At 38.5% G+C, this 13,479-nt stretch overlaps 1 protein-coding gene across 1 annotated transcript in view; it reads left to right on the top strand.

Moving 5' to 3' along the window:
* orc3 (origin recognition complex, subunit 3) overlaps positions 1 to 13,479 on the top strand; it is a 53,304-nt gene that overhangs the window by 37,858 nt on the left and 1,967 nt on the right. The window contains exons 16-17 of the mRNA XM_079631976.1: positions 12,154 to 12,248; positions 12,331 to 12,472. Of these exons, the coding sequence (XP_079488102.1) occupies positions 12,154 to 12,248; positions 12,331 to 12,472 (237 nt within the window). The remainder of the gene's footprint in view (positions 1 to 12,153; positions 12,249 to 12,330; positions 12,473 to 13,479) is intronic.

The following is a 13,479-nucleotide window of genomic DNA, read 5'->3' as shown; positions in this document are numbered from 1 at the left end:
TCTTGCGAGGAGGAAGGATTTTAAAAGCCAAATAAATAAATAAATAGCTAAAGCTATAACTCTGTTTTCTTGTAACAAAATACTTTTGAAAAACAAACAGAACTATACTCCATTGTGGAGATGATTCGAGCATGTTAAAAATTCTTCTGAGGTAACCGAGGCTTACTGTCTGTGCTGTAAACCACAAATAATATATTGCCTATTCCGCATGACCCGCATCTCAAGCGCAGGAATAACACTTGCCACAAAGTGAACGCGCCTATATAGAGAAATGCACACTTCCTAATTAGCCTAAGCCGCCATTTCTTTATGTTTTGAATTAACGTTAAATCAAGTAAAAGTATTTCAAGCTTTCTAAGTTTCGATTCGTTTATGAGGTGAGCTCCAGTTCACGCGCGCGCCGGTGCCACACACACATACAAGCAAACACCGCGCGCTTTGCTCACTTGCTCTGGTGTTTGCTTGTGTGTGTGTGTGTGCTCGCGCGCGCGCGCGTGTGTGCGTGTGGGGGAGAGGTGCGATTTTTGAATAATAATCAAATGATACCCAGCGATCTTCGAATATTATTTTTGCTTGAAATTCCCATACCTAATATGTAAAAGACCCCGTCACAGCCCTAGGATCTATTCTGGACGAGAAAGATAAGTCTGGGAAGGGGTGTGTCGATCGCGATCTGCCTTCTCATACCGCGACACAGGTTCGTGGATCTGAGTGTCGCGATTTCGGTTTAATATCGTAAATCGTTACAGCCCTATTATTGTTGCATAATTATCCTATAGCTTAATTGGCTAACAGTTTAACATTATTTAACTAATTCCAATTAAATGATCGGGTGTACCACGGACAAAAATGCATGCACAGGCCATCTTTGAAGATGCAGCATTGATAAAGGCAACATTTTTAATTTTCTATCACATGTAGGCCTACTAGAAAGGCGACATATTTTCAAGATTCTCTTATACAAATGTGTTCATATTAGCCATGATAAAAAGTAAGTTTGCGTCGTCGTTGTTGAGCCCAGAATAGTCGGCACGGACTTATCTTTGAGCAACAGTTTTCTGGCAAAGCTCAAAACAGTCTGTTCTCAAAACAGTCATACTTCAAATGTATAGAACAAACGCTTAAACTAACACTGCCGTGACTGAGACGTCCGCAAAAAATAAAGTGCATCCATTTTTCCCTGACGTCTGGATCTTTCGCAGCGTATTCAAAGATGTTGTTTGTCCACAGCCAGGAACAGCACATCTGCGTGGCATCGTAATTTCCCTGTACACAGACCCACTCGCTGTCCGTCGACTGAACACTTGTGAGGCGTGCAGCGCGCGGGCGCGACTACGATACGAAATGAGCGTAGTTGTCTTGCGCTTTAAGCGTAGTTGTCTTGTGCTGGAGGCGGTCATATGCAAACGCTGGTACGTCACTTCGTACCGTGACGTCACTTCTTACCATGGATCCAGAACGAGCTGTATTTCGAGCTTGATTAAATAAATGATTCGTTTATAATGGGGAGGACGTCTTAAGCTATGAAACTTGCAGGACGTTTTAATGGTACAAAGACCTCTTATATACCAAAAGATCAAGGCAAATTTGGTTTCTCATGTCATGGCCCCTTTAAACGCGCGCTCGATTATCTCTAGGGCCCTCCCCCTCCACACATTAGCCACTTACAGTGGCCATTACCTATTCTTCTCGCACTCATTAGCCTGCCACACATTTCGGATTCATTGATAAGCCCCTTCCACATTTAACGTGTAAAAAATGACTGGTCGCACATGTGCGACTGGATGTAAAATTCAGCCGTACACTCAAATTTTGGTCGCAAAATGCGACCATTTGGTCGCAGTCTGGAGCCCTGCAAATAGATACAACTGAACAAAGATGTGATTGAAGTAAAGTGTTGTAAGATTTTCAGGTACAGAAACTGTAATCAAATGTAAAATGACACTATATTTATAATGCTTTTTTTTTTTATAAAGTGGAGTTACAAAAGTTATTCAGTTGAGAACGAGTGAATTATCTCTTTGTCTTTTGTTGTTTGTTTAGTGTTATTATAGAGATGCCAGCAGGAATATTAGGCGTGTGTGCAGCAGAAAAAACAGTGCACGAGTCGTCTCGCGCTTGAATGGTTTAAAGTCATATTGAAATGCTCACAAAGGAATCGATAAAAGTAATCGAAAAATTATAACCAATATCCTATTCCTGACCTCAAGTATTCGATTCCCAAACCTACCGATCATCCTTTAATTTGTAGCGACACCGTGACACAGTCAAGAGCAAGTGATTAAAAGATCTAAGTGCCCTAGCAGGACAGTATGGCACAAAAGTTCACTAATATTCCTCGGTGCACGGCCGGACAATAATACAAACATACGGATTTTATCAACTGAATTTAATGGGAAGCCAGTGGAAAGATGCTAAAATAGGGGAGACATGGTCCCTCTTTTTAGACCCAGTCAAAAGTCTTGCGGACACATTTTGAATAAATTTCAATCGTTTTAAGGAAGATTGAGGGAGACCAGAATAAAGAGAGTTCCAATAATCTAATCGTGAGGTTACAAGTGCATGAATCACAACTTCTAAATCTTTGCTTGAAAGAAGATGATTTAACTTTACAAAAGATCTAATGGTAAAAGATTCCTTTAGAGGACTTTAACAGCACTAATTTATTTATCAAAAAATAGTGAGTAAAGATCACCCCAAGGTTTTTGTTTGCGTACATTTGTTGAGAGAGGATCTAACTGGACTTCCAGAGCAGGTAAGGAACTTACAGGATAACCTAGAGTTAAAACCTCTGTTTTATCCTCATTTAGCTGCAAAAAACTTACTACATTTTCCCAAACTTCAGTCTACTTGACTATCTGACAGTGTGAAGTACTTAATATTGATGCTGGTTTGTGTTTATAATCACTAGCTATGTTTAAATGGACACCATTTGTTTCAACCGGAATGAACATGACGGTTACATGAAATCTAAATAAAGTGATAGTGTTGATGTGTGCGTTTGTGTCACAGACTTTAAAACATGCGCACAATGCATGAATATACAGAGATTCCCTCTGTTGCCGCATACTAACCATCCTCTTACTATAGCTTATTTTCTTTGTTTTAAAATGCAGACTTAAACCTCTGGGGACCAAGAACGCGCCCGCGCGTTTTGCTCGTGTTTTTTTTTAGCAATGCAAAATAAACTCAAAATGCTCTGTTAATTTTGATCTTTCATTTTCTTGTTATACATCAATCGATCCTGTTCAGTTTTTATTTTTTTTCTGTATACTCACAATAAAAATAAAGTGTTTTGCTTTTTGCCAAATAAAGAAAAATTAACATGATGCGAGTTCTGCACTCTCTCTGTCAATGAACGCGTTTCGAAAATGATCTGTAACTCCGCGAAAATTCAGTCAAACGGGCAAACATACCCACGGGCATAAAGCTTGAGATCGCATCTTTCAAATGAAGTAATTTATATAAAAAACAAATATTCTCAGCTTCTGTAATCTATATGAAAAGAGAGCGATTCCAGTCGAGCTCATTACGAGCTCATTGACTTTAATTCGTTCACGCCTACTGACGGAGCACGCTATTCACAAGATAATGTGTTAAGCCATCTATGCAAAACAGGTAAACGCCCCCAAGCAAATGCTTTTAGTTTCATCATTCAGTCACCTGCGCGTTGGGAAGATGGCACGACACAATATTCTTCAACTTTTTTAAAAGGAATGGAGCTTCATCACTACCTACGCCTGCAACTCGGAGTGCGCTTAGCAACAGATTCAGAAATCAGAAAGAGTAAGTAGGCTACATATTTTACCCACTATTATTACAGATATTTTACAGATATTTTCACAAATTAATATGGAAAACATGTCGATTTTACTGGTTTTCTATGGCCAAATTAGAACCTGGAATTTATATTTTTCCCGCAGTGCTGAATGAGAAGAGCCATTAATATTATTAATAAACTATTGTTTTCTAAGTGGCTAAAAACATCTCCATCTCCGCTGTTAAGCAGATGCGCTTTTAGAGAGAAATGCTCCTTTCATACGCATTACATAATCAGAAGGTATTAGCTTTCGATTCGAATTTGTTCGTTTTAAAGTGGACATTTCAAGCTTTAGCCTACATAGGCTATATTTTGTTTCAGTTCTCGCGCTCCAGTTCACGGAGATCATGAAAGCGCGCCTGATTGTTTTATTTTATTTTACAAAAGCACAACGCTTTCTTGTTATTGTGAGTTTACACAAATACAAGTAGTTGCGAATAATGTATTATTATTTTCTGTATGACCAGAAATGATAAGAGTAGGCTATTTTAAGTTGTTTCACTGTTGATAGGAAAATGCAAGTGTTCTCATCCGCGGCTCCGTGCCATGCAGTCTAACCCGTATTATGAATGACATTTGACGAATTGCTTTGTTCCTTTTTTGGATAAAAGCGTCTCTAAATATGTAGCCTAATAAATGTTATAATAAAATAATAATAATAATTATTATTTGCGTACACGGATCCCAAACACACCGCATCTTCTAAGTCAGGTGACTGTAAATGCGCAAAAACTGTTTCCATTGCAGTTTTGCGAAATATTCCTTTTTGCACAGTTGGTCGCAAGATTTGTGTGCTTTGCAAAGGACAGCTTGGTAAAAAGAAGGACACACCAAATGCCAGGCAAGTAATGTTCACTTGTGTCTTCAGTTGAACATTTAGTTCATTTTTTCATTTTTCATTTTCATTTATATTTTCATTTCATTCTTTTGAAAAAGAAATGAAAATGAGCAGAAAGAAGATAAACTTATAATATCTGCCCCTTATCAACATAAGTTAAATTACAATTCCAAAGAGGTGCGCTTACAACACACATCTACTTTGCAACACATATACAAAGACATAAATCAAATATCACATTTCCTGCTAAATTGATGCATTATATTTTTCTATTAGTAATGCTTTTACACTCTTCTTAAAAACAAAAAACGATGTTGAAGTTTTAATTTCACTATTTAGATTGTTCCACAGACTGACACCTTGTATTGAGACACATCTTTCCTTTCTGAAAGACTTCAGTTCCTCTTAAATTGAATTTACTAGCTCTCTTGATGAATCTATTTAGTTCCTCCACATAAAGGAATTACAATAAAACAGATTGAAAAACAAAAAAGATGCAAAGCTCTTTGTTTAGGCTTGCCTCATGATGGGCCATTGGGGGTGTGTCTGTCACACCCTGGGTCTGAATCTCATTAATATTGATGGGCCATCACCACACCCATGCATAATCCTCGGTCTTACAAAAAAACGGTCTTACAAAGTTTAAATCAATGTATTGTTTTATGTGAACGATTAGGCAGGATGTTTTTCACATCATTTTGAAGCCAGAACTCGAAGTGACAGCATCCATTAGTCAAAAGTCTCCGGAACACATATTTAGTATGCGTTTTGTGGTCTATTTCAGCAACTTTCATTTTTATTTTTTTCAATAACCACGCATAAACATTATTCTCTTAAAAATACAAACATGTACATATATGTTGCTCACATATTATAGTAGCCCTGTTTGTGCTATATAGAGTGAATTTACACCTTTGCCATTAACATGTTTATAAATAACTGAAAAAAGCACAAATGTCAGGGCATTTCAAAACATCCCAAGGGCCCCAAAAACACCTTGGTCCCCAGAGGGTTAATATTTATCATTTATCATAATATTTATATTGACAATGATACGTTATTGCTAGGGATGTTAACGATTAATCGACGATCGATTAATTGTCGATAATACATTTAATCTATACAACTTCTCGATCATCGATTAAAGGATAATTCCGGTATTTAACACCTTGAGTCTATATTGTAGTTTGTTTTGGATGAACAAGAGTGGTGGACAACATTTTTTTGACAATGGTTCCTCTCTCGAGTTTTTGACTATAATAGACTATAATATGACATTTTCGGACATGCCCATTGACTCCAATGTTAAATGGGTCCATGGCCAATTCTATTATAGTCAAAAACTCGAGAGAGGAACCATTGTCAAAAAAATGTTGTCCACCACTCTTGTTCATCCAAAACAAACTACAATATAGACTCAAGGTGTTAAATACCAGAATTATCCTTTAAGCAGGTTCATGTGCGTGCTGCTCAACCACGAAACAAAGCGAGCGTGTTTTGTTTGGGACCATTTTACACCTTCATTATGACTACTATAAGTTTGTGTGTTCATTTGCAGCCTTTTGTTTTGTGCAAATGTAAGTTGTAATATTGTGTTTATTTTGTGTATGCCTATCTATATCTGATTTATCTTATATTGGATGCATTTGTACGCAGCCTCAACGACACTGCACGACTAATAATGACTATTGGGAGGACTGTCATATTGCATAACATTATAAAAAGAACAATATTGTAATAAAACATTGTGCATTATTTGAGTTTAGTTGCCGTGTCGGAAGAGCGGAAGTCGCGTTGCTCCTGGAAGAGCGCTTACTTAACTTGGTTCAAGTTCACTTGTGCATTCGCGTCATTTTGTGCAGAAATAATTATAATAATTATATTTTAATATATCTGATGAATCTCATATAGGATGCGGTTCTTTGAGTTAAATAACGCGCTAGCAAACTAAGTGCTCCTACGGTAGCCTATTCATTCGAGATATATCCAGCTGCAGACCCGCATCACCACCAGTTTCAGAACCCCAGCGCCAGAACCCCAGCGCCAGAACCCCAGCGCCAGAACCGGAAGTGAGGGGCTGAGTTATTGACATTGAGACAAGCAATACAAGTCTACAATAACTACAAATTAATTTAATATAAATTCCTTCTGGAGATGCCCGAATGTTTTGTTTAAATATTTGACTTGCTGTATCCACATTATAATAGATATAGGATCTACAGATGTACACTACTCTGCATTGTGAAAAGCCAGTATCAAGGTCCAGCACACTTCTGAATGATTGGTGCCAGTTTTCATAATTAATTTAACAATGGTATGTGTCAGTGTCACTTTACAATAGTTTGTGGCATTTTCTCTCATGCTAGTTTACAATTATTTGAAATACCTGATTGGTAAGTGTCAATTTGTGGTGCACAAACAACATACTCCTGCTTGTAGTACCACTTTAATAAGAACATTTTACTAAAATAGCTAAATAGTTTCTATATTCTTGTATAGTTACAAATGACAGCTTAACTGTCCTATATACAAATAGAAATAAATGTGTTATCATAACAACTGTATTTACAATATGTAGGTAAATACATTGTCAAAATTATTATAAAAAAAGAACCATAGTAAATATAAATGCATACAACGGACCACGATATTAAAAATATGTTGAAGCCCAATGTTTCTGTACCTTAATGTATCAATATAACATACGTATAAAGTATGACGTTTCGTGTGTAATAAAAGCATACCGTTTCGTGTCTAAGCAAATTACGCTCCAAAACGTTAGGTTTAGAACGTAAGCTCCGCCCCTCACTTCCAGTTCTGGCGCTGGTGTTAGAATGTAAGCTCCGCCCCTCACTTCCCGTGCTGGTGTTAGAACGTAAGCTCCGCCCCTCACTTCCGGTGCTGGTGTTAGAACGTAAGCTCCGCCCCTCACTTCCGGTGCTGGTGTTAGAACGTAAGCTCCGCCCCTCACTTCCGGTTCTGGCGCTGGTGTTAGAATGTAAGCTCCGCCCCTTACTTCCGGTTCTGGCGCTGGCGTTCTGAAACTGGTGGTGCTGCGGGTCTGCAGCTGGATACTATAGATTAATTCAGCGCGCGCAGCTCAAGCAGAAATGCACGACTAAAATAACGATGAATAATTTGGGTCTGACATATTACATAACATGAGAACACTATTGTATTGAATGGTTGTAAATGCATTGGGTTTAGTTGCCGTCTTCAGTGCGGTGTTCAGGGAGAGCTCGTCCACAGTCACACATTCTGCATCTGAGGCGGCGGTGGTGACACGTTGTATTAGTAATAGTCATTATATTTGATTTTTAAATAATTAATTTAATGAAATGATCAATCACATCGAAACATTTTACAATCCTACTAGCCCTTTATTTAGATTAAAAACCATTCTCATTAATTTGGTGAGGAAGATAGCGTTTGCAGACCCTGTCATGCTGTTGGCCGCTGCAGCAGACGCATATTACAATATTAAGGCTAACAATTAATCGATGATTTGATTGTTAATTTGAGATGAAAATTGACATCCCTAGTCATTGCACGTGCACAGAACTTTCCAGTTTCAGTTTTCAATCCAATCAAGTGTTAATGTCCCATGGAACAGATTAGAAAGGGTTTAAACCGACTCCTTACAATCCGAATGAAATTTAAATTGTATTTTGCCAATTCATTCAGATTGTCGTGGTTACGTGATAATTTTTTTTATTTTATTCCGACTGCTATTATTCCGATTACAATCAGATTATCGTGTAGTGTATGATGCGCACTGTTGCAACATACTTGCGTGGGTTTAAGTGATTCTGTCGACACGTTAAATACATCAAATTTCTGACATCATATGATTGTGCTACATTGACCAACAGATCAAATTAATTTTTTTGCGTTCAATTTGACACATCCTGTGTTGACAGCCTCAATCAGCAACGGGCATTTTTATTTTATTTTAATTTGTATCAAGAATTATGACAATTCACTTGGTATATGTACTAGGGCTGTGCTCAGAATATTGATACAACAATACATCGCCATGAACTCGAATTGCGGCGCGGGATTACGGGTATTGCGCATAATTTTAATAATTCCCGCAGGTCTCCCACTTATAATGCGTTAAATTTCTACAAACATTGACATTTTAGCATGTAAGTTGTATTAGTAAATGAATCCACATAGATTATAAAATCAAATCAGTCATTTTAAAACTTTCTGCAAGACACAATTTCACAAACAGCGGTGTGTGTTCAGGTTCAGGTGTGTTCGAGTGTTCAGCGGTGCTGCGTCTTCTCTCTCACCACAAGGCAAACGTCAAGCGCTGCAGGCGGTGATGCTACACGCTCGCGTGTGACGGACATGACGGGATTGTCACTTGCACAATCGGGCCAGCATTGCATCGTGACTAAAGTTTACCATTTGCACGTCTTTTTAATTCTTACCCGTTTAAACATTCAAGCGATTTTAAACTATTCAGTTGAAGTACTCACACTACTTTTTACAATTTAAATCAATCTCAAAAGATTACAAATGCATTAATGCGCTTCATATGTCAGGATTTACGGCCATACAGCGTTGTCGAGAATAACGGCTTCAGACAATTGCTTCACGAGAGTTACCCAATACCAACACGTCAGTTTTTCACAGAAACGACAATTCCCCGGTTGTATGATGAAGACGTTCTGCTGTCACTCTCTTCTGCACAGAGAGTTTCTCTCTTAACCCTGAGCATGTCGATCAATTGTTGCTTCTGCATAAAAATCTGAAGATGTAATCGTTTAAAATGATTTCAATGTAATGTGAAGAAATGACTTTGTTTGGTGCACATTCCACCACTTAAGACCAAACCGTTAACTACTAGATGTTTAAAAGAGTTAGAAAAAACTAAGTTAAATTTAAGTTTTATAGTTTTTGCTTTTATGGAATGTTTTAAGTTTTGTTTAGTCATTGAGCGTTGAGCAACTATAATTGACACTAATTGTCATTTCAGTTATTGAGGCAGAGACTTAAAAGTGAAAGAAAGAGCCATTCTAAGCTTTTTTTGTGACTTTTTTTAATTTAACTTGTTTTTTTAATGACAAAAACTAAATAGTTTTTCAGTTATCACAACTGTTATAAGACTGGCTATTCAATAAACGGATATTACTGTTACTAAACTCTGCTCAAAAGAAATATAAATTCCAAATTGATTCATATTGTGATGCGTATCGTATCATGGCTTTAGTATCGTGATGCATACCTTATCGTGACATTGTCGGTGATAGCCCTAAAATGTACTAGGGCTGTCACTTTACGTTCGAAAATCGATTGCACAATCGATCGGACCAACCGCGTCCAGCTCGTCGCGATATGCCCGCAGCGAATGCGCGTCACACAGCAACTTGCAGGCTCTGGCAAACACACATAATGTAACGGCCACCTAGTGTTAAGTAGTGTTCATGACTTGAATGTTGATATGCCTTTAAAGGAATAGTTCACTTTAAAATGAAAATTCTGTCATCATATACTCACCCTCATGTTGTTTCAAACCTGTATGAATTTCTTTCCTCTGCTGAACACAAAGGAAGATATTTAGAAGAATGTCAGTAACCAAACAGTTTCTGGGTCCCATTGACTTCCATAGTATACTTTTTTCCTACTATGGAAGTCAATGGGACCTGGTAACTGTTTGGTTACTGACATTCTTCTAAATATCTTCCTTTGTGTTCAGCAGAGGAAAGAAATTCATACAGGTTTGAAACAACATGAGGGTGAGTATATGATGACAGAATTTTCATTTTAAAGTGAACCATGCCTTTAAGATGACTTCTATGGCGTACGTTATTGTATGCGTGCTGTTCTTATGTGAGCGCGCTCGCACAGTGAGTGAGAATGCTCGCGCAAAGAGGAAGATGACCGCTCTCCTGCTGTTTTATTATAATGTGTTTACTTACACTTTCATTTGTAGCGTGTAGGGGTGTCACGATTCTCCAAATCCTCGATTCGATTACATTTTCGATTCTAAGGTCACAGTTCGATTCGATTTTCGGTTTTTACTCTTTTTTTTTTCTCTTTTTTTTTAGCACAGGTTGCTATGCCATTTTTAGACCAAACTTTTATGCATAATATCTGACCTTTGTTCGCAATGTACCACACTACATTGTCAAATTTAAAACATTTATTAAGAACATAATGTAACAATACTTCTTCAGTCAATTGGAAACTAAAGCAAAATAACCTGCGATCTAGTTTCTCTTTTGTAACTGCATTCTTCTTCACAGAAGATGACATTCAAGTTCACAGCAAAACAAACAAACAAACAGTTTAACAGATAAATCTATGCGTTGTGCAGAGCCACGTCTTTAAAATTCTAACACTTTATTCTCTGAGTGTACACACACACACACACACACACCGGCGGCGCCATTCGCCGTCTGTCCGCGGCGCCCAGCAACGGCTCAGGACCTTGTTCAAAATGAATCCTGCCGCGCCAGAGAGCGCCATTCACATTGTATATTACATTTATAAATTAATACATTTTATATACATTTATTTGTCTCAAATCGTCGTTATGACTTTGCTGCAATATACATGTTTTACATTCATTTACAGAAATCAGCTGGTTGAATGAAAATTGCTGATGTTATCGGATTTTCAGGATACATTCAGTTAACGGACGCTCTCTGAGATAGAGATAAAGTGCAGACTAAGCAACGTTGTACAGTAGCCTCATAACATAGACATGATCTTAATTCCATAATGTCCTTAAACATAATATTGCAGGCCACATGAAAGTGCGCGTCCGGTGTGTGCGATACCTCGAGTTGTCATAGACGCGCCGCGGCGCCGGTGTGTGCGATACCTCGAGTTGTCAAAGACGCGACGCTTCTCGTCCGGTGTGTGCGATACCTCGAGTTGTCATAGACGCATAGATTTCTGCTTGACAAGCCGATCGAACGTGACATGGGGGCGTGGCAGCATCGACGATTCCATTTTTTAATTCGATGATCGAGATTGTGACTTAATTTCGATCGATTTCGATTTAAAATCGAAATCGTGACACCCTTAGTAGCGTGTTTGAGAGTGTTCTCTTTTCCCTTTTTGCTTTTTGACATGTGTGTGAAGAGTGTGCTTAACTGAGAGGAAACATCTATAAAAGACTACCAGTCTTTCCTGTTCTTCATCTGGGCAGACTTCAAACTCTCTGACAGACGTTACAATAACAGCAAATTATACTTCTGCACAATGTGTCTCTTTTTACAACAAAAATGTGAATTCTACCGGTATTCCGACAGTCGGTTTTACAATCGATTCAATGAACACTTATGTCTCAAAAATCTAACAGGATTTTTTCACAAAAGTGAGAGCCCTAATATGTACTGACTACTGAAATGTTGGTATCGTGCCAACACTAAGTACTAGTCTTCAGACCATACTATATATCAAGTACTTTGGTTCAGCTTTGGATAAATAGTATTGGTGGATTTAAAATGAACTATTGACATGATTCTATGTGCAGACGCTGCTCGAAAAAGAGTCCCGAAGGACAAAGAGAGTGAATCCATATGAAGTGCTTCGAAGCCAGGTGATCGAGTTTATCGACAGCCTTGTGAGGTAAGGAGACAACACAACACTATAAGCGTGGTGTGCTTCATTATTTGCTTATCTCACAAAAAGTTTGTGGGCCTCTGTTCAGAGAATACCTGACTCCAGCAGAACTCCAGCCACTCAGTGAAGTGTGCTACTACAGTTCCTCAGCGGTCCTGCGACAGCGGCTCAATGTCAGCCCTCGCACATCCATCCAGACCGCTCTCAGCCATCCTTTCCACTACCTGCAGGTAACTCGCCCCTCGTTCTGCTATTACATTTAAATTCCCATCTTAGTTTCTGGCCTACATTTTCATTAGCCAATATGTTGTATTGTCAGAGCTTCCCAAACTCAAAGGCATAAACCCCCCCAAAACATCAGCAAAAGCTTCTTGTGAATGGCTTCTATAGGTGTCAATCAGGTCCACTTGATGAAGCTGAAGCACTGTCATACTCCCCATTTAGTGAGCATCCATTGATGCATTTTGCAATAGGTGGTTGGAAAGCATCGCTGTATAGATATGAAAGGTAATGCAATGTATATTTCAGAAACTTTAATTGCAGTGAGGAATTCATCTAAAGGGTTGTGATGCAACATTTGAGTTTTAACTACCAATGTGTGAATGCAAGTAGAAATCCACGTGATACACAGATATTAGGGGTGGAGCGGTACATGTATTCGTATTGAACCGAATCGGTACAGGCGTCACGGTTCGGTGCATGAATTTACATGTCCTCTAAACCATCAGAATCAGCGGTGAGAAGAAGTAAGGTACACTCGTGAATGTTTATTTTAGTACAACAACACTTTAGTAGGCTACACCAAAACCACACTACAAAAGAATCGTGTAAAGCAGTAAACCAGATTGATCCTTGTGACATTAGAAAAAAAATGGATATGAGAACGTAACCTACAACTAAATTAACGTTATCTTACATCATTTCTAAACATTTTTTCTTAGTTTTGTGAACCTTTTTATAAAACATGGCCATTTATTTTTATATAAAGGGCTTATGTCTGCTATTGTAGGCTCATTTTGTTAATGTAAGCAACTAATTTTAGACGCAAGGACTGGGTGCCGGTGCGGTGAGATGTACACGCTCGGCCAGATTCGGCTCGAAGTCGTACATCTTCGGATGCGGAGCCGCGCGCGCTAAAAAGCCGTGCACTGCACACCGCCATGCGAAATGTGGTCTTGCGCAACCAACGCGATCGATAATGATGCCATTTTTGCCGCGTGCACGCTCGCGCGTCCGC

This window comes from Phoxinus phoxinus (genome assembly GCF_949152265.1).
Source record: "Phoxinus phoxinus genome assembly, chromosome: 13".
NCBI classification, from domain to species: Eukaryota; Metazoa; Chordata; class Actinopteri; order Cypriniformes; family Leuciscidae; genus Phoxinus; species Phoxinus phoxinus.
The sequence above is the reverse complement of the archived record's forward strand: the minus strand, read 5'-3'. Positions and strand labels throughout refer to the sequence as shown.